Genomic DNA, 8,275 nt, shown 5'->3' with positions numbered 1-8,275 from the left:
TTTATGTGGATCTCCTCGGAGTCCCAAATCATAATAAATAAACTGTTAAACTGTTACAACACTCTCTGCCACTGAAGCACGGAACTCTACGCCCCTCTACTCAACTGTATGACACTCTACTCCACGTACTCCACTCAACAACACTCTACTCCAACAAATCCAGAATATAGGACTCTACTCCTACCACTCCCCTTAAGGCTACTCCATGCCACTAACTTTTAACCATGCTGAAAAGCAGCCACACTGATGTACAACACGGCACATATACACTGCCAAAGCCAATAGTTCTTATAGGGGAGACCTATTGACTTTGCCAATGCTTGGTAACAGTGATGTTATTCTGATCCTTTGCCTAGAATATTTAGCATGTTAAGATGCACACAACTCATTGGGTATTATTAATGCAGTGGTGAAACACACAATACCACGTGGTGGTGTGCCAAAGGTATTTTTAGCTGTCATTTGAATTATCACTTACATATAATAGTGTTTCATTCCACTTTTTCTAAGTAGTTACTATTATACTATTTAACCCCTTGCATGCTTATGACGAGCTCGTCATGAGGCACAGTGGAGCTGTGCTCATGACGCCCACACGCGATTTATTACCCGCCGGTGCGGGAGAATCAATCAGTGGGCGGGATCGTGACGAGCTCGTCACGAGCACCGCCCCCCCCCCCCCCCCCGGCGCCGTGGGGGAATTACCCCCACGGCGAAGGGGTTAATGACGCTCATATAATGGACCCAGGAAGCTACGATTGTGCCTTGCATAGATTCAAACTCCTGATCTGCAGTTATAGAGCCAGGATGCAACTCACAAAACTATTCTGCTATCAACCGCTTGCCTCCTCCCCAGGCTTTGTTTATTTAAAGATTTGCTATCCAATCCTACGCCCCTTGTGCAGCACACATTGAAACAGCAAAATGCCTATGACAGTTTATGTGCAGGAAGGTCCTCCTTCCTGCACATAAATAATCATTTAAACAAATGCTGTTTTGCAAATTTAATGTGTGCTGCCTTAAGCAGCACAACAAAACAGCATTTCAAGATTCCCTTCAACACAGGCACCCTTGCATTATGGTGCAAGGATGCCTGCGTTGGAGCTAGGCAGCTTAATTTAGCACCAGTACTGGGGAAACGTAGGGCAGCATCATATTCTTGAGAATATGGTGCAGTCCTGCGTTTTCAGAATGTAGAACCGTGGCAATGTTTGCTTGACACTATACTTCTCCATTCTCCTGTACATATGCCCATAGGTCTCTTCAGCAATGACAAAGATGATCAATGGTCCTGTGATGTTGGTTTTCTATGACGTAAATTCTTGTGATGTCACATTCAAATTAGAGGGGCCTCACATCTTCCCTTTCGCCCAGGGCTCCACAAGTCCTAGGACCGGCCCTGACTGAAATAACATGGAAGCCTACAAGCCTACGCAAACCAAGTGCTCGTGCTCCCTGAGGCAGCTGTCACGGAGCATGCGTCGGGGATAAGTGTTTCGGGTTGTGGTCATGCGCAGTAAATAAACATGGAGACCGACTGAACTTTCACTGGGTTTTCAGGTCTCATAGCCAGGTGTCTAGGTTTGATAAGCAATCTTCATCTGCTGCCTGGGTACAGCACACGCATCGATTGTTCCTTCCACGAAATCCGGTCAGAACAGAATAGAAATGCCCTGGCGGAATCCAGACAAGGTGAGTAACCCACACGCGCCGGGGTGTAGTCATAGGAAGGAGGCCTGGGAGACGGGGTCTCCAAATTAAGTCCTTTTGAGTTTAAGTGTTGGTGAACACGGTCTCTTACGTCGTGAGGAGTACAGCTCGCTCGCCATTGTGACAGGTAAACCGGTGCACACTGAGGCGGTGGGCACCTGCATATTCAGCACTTTCCATGATGGGACGCTGAGCAGAGGTTGATGGTGATTGCGATCGCGGGAAAGTTCGCGGAAGTGAAACATTTTGGAAAGGTGGGTTGCATGTTTGCTGACAGTGGACCGATTTGGTTTATTCCGAGGGTGACGGTCTCCAAAACCGTTAGATATCTGTCTCTGGGTACTAACATCGTAGTGAACGTTTGCGGCCATTAAACATAAACACTCCCATGTCGGACACGTTGAAAATACAGTACAATGCTGCATTTTACTCTTGCCACTTCTATAATTGGTATCTAAACGTAAAATATTTTGAATCTAGACTGGTCTAGCCGGGTGTTTAATCTTTGCATAAATCCATCTGTCTGATAACACTGTGAAACTCGTTAGGTCGTATTTTGTGCTCCCTGATCTGACGGTCTTGTTTTCTTCTGGAGTATGGTCTCCACCTGGCATGGAGGCAAATTCAGGACTGGACTGTAAGAAAATCAGGACAAAGGGTCAAAATTCTGAACAAAAGGTCACTTTTATGGACACATCTGAGGTGGGGCCACACCCCACTACTTTATCAAACATAAATTTACTATTTTTTAAATTGCGCTAAATGTAACATTTTTATGCACTCTGCTATATGAGATTGCCTCTAGGTGTGCTACTTTGAGATGGGGCATTATGTCCATGTTTCCATGTTCAACAGTAAATTGATGCCCTTCAGCATGGTGTCAAGGGAAGCAATCATACCCAAATCTACTCAGTCTTTCTTAGAGAGAAAGAAACCGCATGTTTCTAAACATTTCAATACCCATAGCAAACAGTTTGGGAAGCATTAAGGTAAGTGACTTTTTCACATTCTACTCACCTCATCCTCCACTAGACGTCAAACCTTAAAAAGATTAATGAGGCCGAGCAGATGATGTGGGTGTCAGGATGTGAGCTACCCACAACTTGTCTGTACTCTCACGGCACCAGGAAGGCCTGACTGATACATTAGTGTGTGCGTCAGGGACTTATCTCAGAACCCGCTCACCTGACCTAATTAAAAAGCAGAATGAAATCAAGATCAGATGGGAGATCTATAGCAACTGATTCAAAGGGTCATTGCTAAAGAACTTGACAAATGAGGGAAAGAAGAACAAGACAGGACTATTGCTAAATTCAAATGGGCCCTCCATGAGTATCGGAAAGCATTGCGTACATGGAGAATAGTCTCAGCAGAGCAGCCAGAAACAGAAAAAGCACTGTCAAGTGGTAGAATAAGCAGCTCCCAACCACATGGGCAAACTCTGTCTGTATGATGGTCCATTGTTGGTGCTTCTAGTTGGAAGGCTTTGGCTGGGCACCTTGGGAAATTGCGTCCTGAACAATTGTCCACTCTGCCCATGTCTTGAAATGGCTCTGCAGTTGAGCCAAACCCCAACCAATGGCCTGGCTCATCCCGAAGTTCCAAAGAACATAAAAATCTTCAAAATATTTGGGATGCAAATGACACTACAATCAAAGTATAAGAACGTGATAAAGACTTTAAAATGTAGTAAGTGTTTCTTCAACATACAGAAGTGTTTCAGTTTAGTATATTAGATCACAACATTGCATTGAAATTTATTTGAAGTGGAAGTTTCAAAACGTGAACTTTAAAACACTTATTAACCCTCCCTTCTGACAAAGCCATTAGTGAACAAAGTTAACCAACTGTCTGGTGCCCCTTATATCATGTCCAATAATATATTTATGGCTGGTGGAACATTACAGACCATTAAGGCATTTACAAGTGAGATTTTTGTATAGAATCCATCTTGAATTGAAATATTTGAAAATGCTCTCAAATAAGCTAGTTGATTTTACTTAAATCCCATAATTTAGTCATGTGGGTGAGCTGGGATTTGAACCCAGGTTTCCTGGTCACACATAGGGGCATATTTAGCATTGTGTTGCTTTGCCCTTGCATAACGCAAGGGGGCGCAAGGACGATGCAACGCTAAAGTTAGCGTGGTGCGCAAGGGTGATCCAACACTAAAGTTAGATTTACCAAGCCACGCAAGGCCACCTTGCGTGGCCCTGGATGGATTGATAAATCTGGAATAACACAAGCCAACACAATTCGCTGCCTTGTCTTACTCTGCCCCGTAGAGGCGTTCCATGGGTGGAGCCTGGGTGTTCCCATGTATCCACCCATTGATTTTGGTGCATTCCTAGATTTTCCATTAGTAGTAGACCTGGGAATGCGTCAAAATGCTACGCCTCCCCAGGGGATCTAACAAGGAGGTATATGTTTATTTCTCCCACTTTCTTTCCTCTTTCTATGTGTGCTGCATTCTGCAGCACACTTAGAAACAGGAAAATGCCTCTCAGGATTGTTCCTGTGCAGGAACGTGTCCCTTACTGCACAAAAACGATCTTGGTGCAAGGGAGCCTGCATTGACACTAGGCAGTCAAAAGTGTGCCAGTGCATTGAAAAGAAAGGAATGCGGTGTATGATGTTAAATACGGCACATTGTTGCTCTTTCCCTCTCAGACAGTGCAGCACAGCAAGGTGGCTTGCTGCGTTGTGCTGCGTGAAACTATGATGAATATGCCCTATAGTGTATTTAAGCAATTGACTAGACTACTTTCATTTTCTCAATCTTCTTCAACTCTAGAGGACAGTGGCTTTGTACAATTCTGTCAGTTAAGTAGTAGACTGTGTTAAGTAAAAAGAGGTCCTAGGTTAATTTGACACATCTACTTAAAAAAAAAAAAGGTAACCATATTCTAACATCACTGGTTTTCTCAGACTTCACATAGCTAGTCAATGCAGCAGTCGAAGTTGTGATCCTAGCTCCATAAATCATAGGATGATTTTGCATTTCCTGAGGAAAGGATTTCTCTTAGGCCTTGCAACTTCTACTCTGCAGGCCCAATAGGCAACAGTGAGGGCTTCAGGAGTTCACCGCTGGAGTTAGTGGAGCCTCTGGTGGTGAGATTGCTCAAGAATTTTGCCCTTTCGAAAGACCTAGATAGAGTTTACTGTCCTTCTCACGCCTGAAATTTAGCACTGGTTTTGAAAGCTCTGAAGCATTATCCATTCATACCCTAACTTTGTGCCAAAGGTTCCTTCTCCGTTCCACACCACGAAGCAAGTGCTTTTAGAGTGTTGGCTCCAGATTCATCTTCCGAGAAAGAATCTTTTTTTTTTGTATCTATGGATGTAAAACAGGTCAGTCTGTCATGACACGTGAATTACCCTACCCAGCAGTACTGCATTAACTAGTTGAAAATGAAATGTACGATCCAATCAATTTGTCAAATCTAGGTAAAACTAAAATCATGATGTTTGAAAAAGCTAACAAGAAATTTTACCTATGAGGAACCATAGAGTATGTACCTCTCAATACGATGATTTATGAGTGACAATGCACAAAATATTTAATTGCAAACAGACCGAACATCTAACCGATCTAAAAATTGAAACTTAAATACTTGATAAAGTTTTATCACAACCATATCCGCATTAAAGGTCTTTGAGGTCTGGCAGATAAAGGCATATGCAATAGCTCTGAATTTAATTGAGATCAATACTTTAAGGCATGTCTTCTGAATAGAAACAGTACGCCGCTGGTAGTTATATGCCTGGAGGGGGAACTCATGGCTGTGGGTGTTCCAGTGGATGCACAGCCTTAAAAAAAGCTGGTTGGCATTTAATTAGCTAAATCTTTTTGCAGTACAATCTTAAAATCTGTCATGTGAGATGAATTGCTTAGGCACTGGCATAATCTATACATAAGATACATGCATGGCATGAAATCTGAATATGATTTATGTAATGAATTTAACATGGCGAAGGCTGAATTTAAAAAAACATAATTTCACCTAAAGCAAAATCAAGTACATTTTTCTTTAGACTTCTAAAGTGTGATGAAAAGTATTCCTGGCAAAGGACTTAGTTTCAACTATACTATTGTCTCACCCGATTGGTGTTTAATTACATTTTGGAAGCCACGTACTTATACTTACTTTGCATTGTACATATTTGAATATTTGTGCCATAGGAGGAAATAGTGTGGTGACCAGTTGTAGATTATGGGACTTCAATTTAATTTTTTAAACATTTTATACGTATGTGTGCTGCATTTGGAGGTTTGCACAAAAGTAGATTACATCAACAGTTTTTAAAATGTTTGATATTAGCCGAAAGGTGGAGGAATTATGTTTTTATAAATGTAGCTTTTATGGTATGTGTGTATAAAAATGTATTATTATTTGAGAGAATTGGTGACTAACAGTGCAGACAAGTTGTAAGGTTTAGGCAAAGTGGGCAATTGCTCAGGGCCTCACCTTTAAAGATGCCCCTCAGTCTCACCTCTCATCTCTGTATGCAAACTTCTCTTCTCTCAGCCTCTCTCTACATCTGTCTCAATTTGTCAGGCCCATTATAAGGATATTGGGGCCCTGGGCAAGGCAATCCTTTTTTATAAACTTTTTGTATTGGTTTTACCTTACTGGCAATACGAACGGGACACCTTTTATTCTTATATGGACAAGGCCTATTTTAACTGTGTTTGAGTGACTCCTGGCCCTAATTCTGAAAGTTTGGGTGGCATATCACAGGCCTGAATTAGCAGAAAATGTGTAATACAATAAAAAAAGGTTTTTTCCTAACCGGGACCCCAAAAATGTCTTTTCCGGACCCTCAAGGGTTTTTAAGACAGCGCTGTAACAATGTAATTTTGGTTTGGCTTCTTTATCATGGGCCCCCTTTTCATTTAATTGTGTTTAGGTCTGACCTTGAGCCAGTTTTATCAATCTTACAAGCCTCTTGCTACTCTAAAAATCCTAAATAAAAATACAGACATATTTACATATATAGAGGGGCTTTAGTCAGGCATCTTCATCCATTGTTCTTTTCAACTGTCATTATATTTTACTTCTGCCCACCACAGTGGGCAGCATGGGGCAGTGGGTCTGGCCAATTCATCACACCCCTCTTCTACAGTGAGTGAGGACATTTGCCTGATCACATATGCACATCCACTTAAAATAAAGAGGACTTCGGTGCCAGGGCTGGTGGCCCAATACATTACTAAATCAATGTTTTTCTTACCATATTTTATTGTCATTTTATATTTTTTGTGGTCCTTTTGAAATTAAACTATGCGTTTACTTTACAGTAATAAAGCCAACTGTTCCTTTTCTTTGCTTATAGGAATCGTATGAAGCGCATTAAAACTAAAAAGTGTTTCTAAATCGGTTCTATTTATACCTGGTTGCCAGGAAGCACTTTACTGTTGTATTAAAATGATATGCCATGATAATTCTTTTAATTTGCATTGTTATTGCAAGCACACGACTGCTATATTATGCAGTGCCATGGATTATTAAAAATTTTTTTTTTTACATATTCTTTCAATAAAAATAATCAAAGGCTTGCTTAGTTCAGGTCATTTGGCTTTGTCTATGTAAGATTTTTCTGTCCTGAAATATAACTTTCAATAATGGTATGTTATAGCTATTGTTAATCAACAAATGTTTCCGAAAAATTAAAATACCTTTTTAAATAAAAATGCTTTTACCTTCGAAAACAAATTTTGTGCTAACTTTTAAGAAACACGTAAATTGGAGTAATTACGGGCCTGGACATTAATTCTTTCCACTAGACCCCGTTCACCATTCCCTCCAAAAATTTGTACGCAGTTACTTTTTTTTATTTTTTAGGGGAAATGAAGTAGCCTGTGTGATTTGTTAGAGGGGAGGGAATATTGTATTGTAAATGAATTTCTATTCAGCATAAAATGGTTTTCACTTAAGAGATTAGCTGAGAAAGTAATGCAATATTTATTTTCCGTCCACAGGTTACATTCCAGGATGCTTCTACCTATTTCTCCGAAGAGGAGTGGACACTTTTACAGGAATGGCAGAAAGAACTCTACAGAAATGTGATGAAGGAAATCCATCAAGCATTGATTTCGCTTGGTAAATTCACTTCTCCAGTATTTGGGGTGTCTTTCATAGATTCACATGCTTGAATATTCCCCGTCGTCGAAGTGGGAGTCCCACGGTATATATAAAAAGCAATAAGTATCATGTATATATACATATACACATACCTAACCACATAAGAGTATATACATACCCAAATAAACATATATATATATAGTTCAAATAACATATCAAGTTAAAAATACCATAGGATAGCATTGAGACATAGGAAAGCATTGAGAAAAAGAATCACTTTGCTAACATATCACTGTCACTTTATAGTCCAAACTCCAGCCAATCAGGCGCTAGCACCCTCTAGAACCTTCTCCTCAGAGGCTCAGGCCCTCAGATTTTCTACCGCACGTCGTGTGAAGGGAGTCTCCCTGAGCTCTGCTCAGTTCTTCATCTGGTTTGAGGTTTTTTATCTCTCATCATGTCTGCAAGTAAGAAATCTC

The 8,275-nt window shown here is 40.9% G+C and overlaps 1 protein-coding gene across 4 annotated transcripts in view; it reads left to right on the top strand.

Moving 5' to 3' along the window:
- Positions 1-1,498: 1,498 nt before the first annotated feature.
- Positions 1,499-8,275, top strand: part of LOC146866741 (uncharacterized) — a 100,089-nt gene continuing 93,312 nt past the window's right edge. Inside the window, exons 1-2 of one of the 4 annotated variants that reach the window (XM_085601053.1) lie at positions 1,499-1,692; positions 7,694-7,814. In XM_085601053.1, coding sequence (XP_085457179.1) covers positions 1,669-1,692; positions 7,694-7,814 — 145 coding nt within the window. In that variant the 5' untranslated portion in view covers positions 1,499-1,668. Of the gene's footprint in view, positions 1,693-1,829; positions 1,965-7,693; positions 7,815-8,275 lie in introns of those variants that run through there. The other 3 variants (XM_085601070.1, XM_085601062.1, XM_085601043.1) reach the window with 3 other exon arrangements.

The sequence above is a fragment of the Triturus cristatus genome, chromosome 1_2, assembly GCF_964204655.1.
Source record: "Triturus cristatus chromosome 1_2, aTriCri1.1, whole genome shotgun sequence".
NCBI classification, from domain to species: Eukaryota; Metazoa; Chordata; class Amphibia; order Caudata; family Salamandridae; genus Triturus; species Triturus cristatus.
The sequence above is the reverse complement of the archived record's forward strand: the minus strand, read 5'-3'. Positions and strand labels throughout refer to the sequence as shown.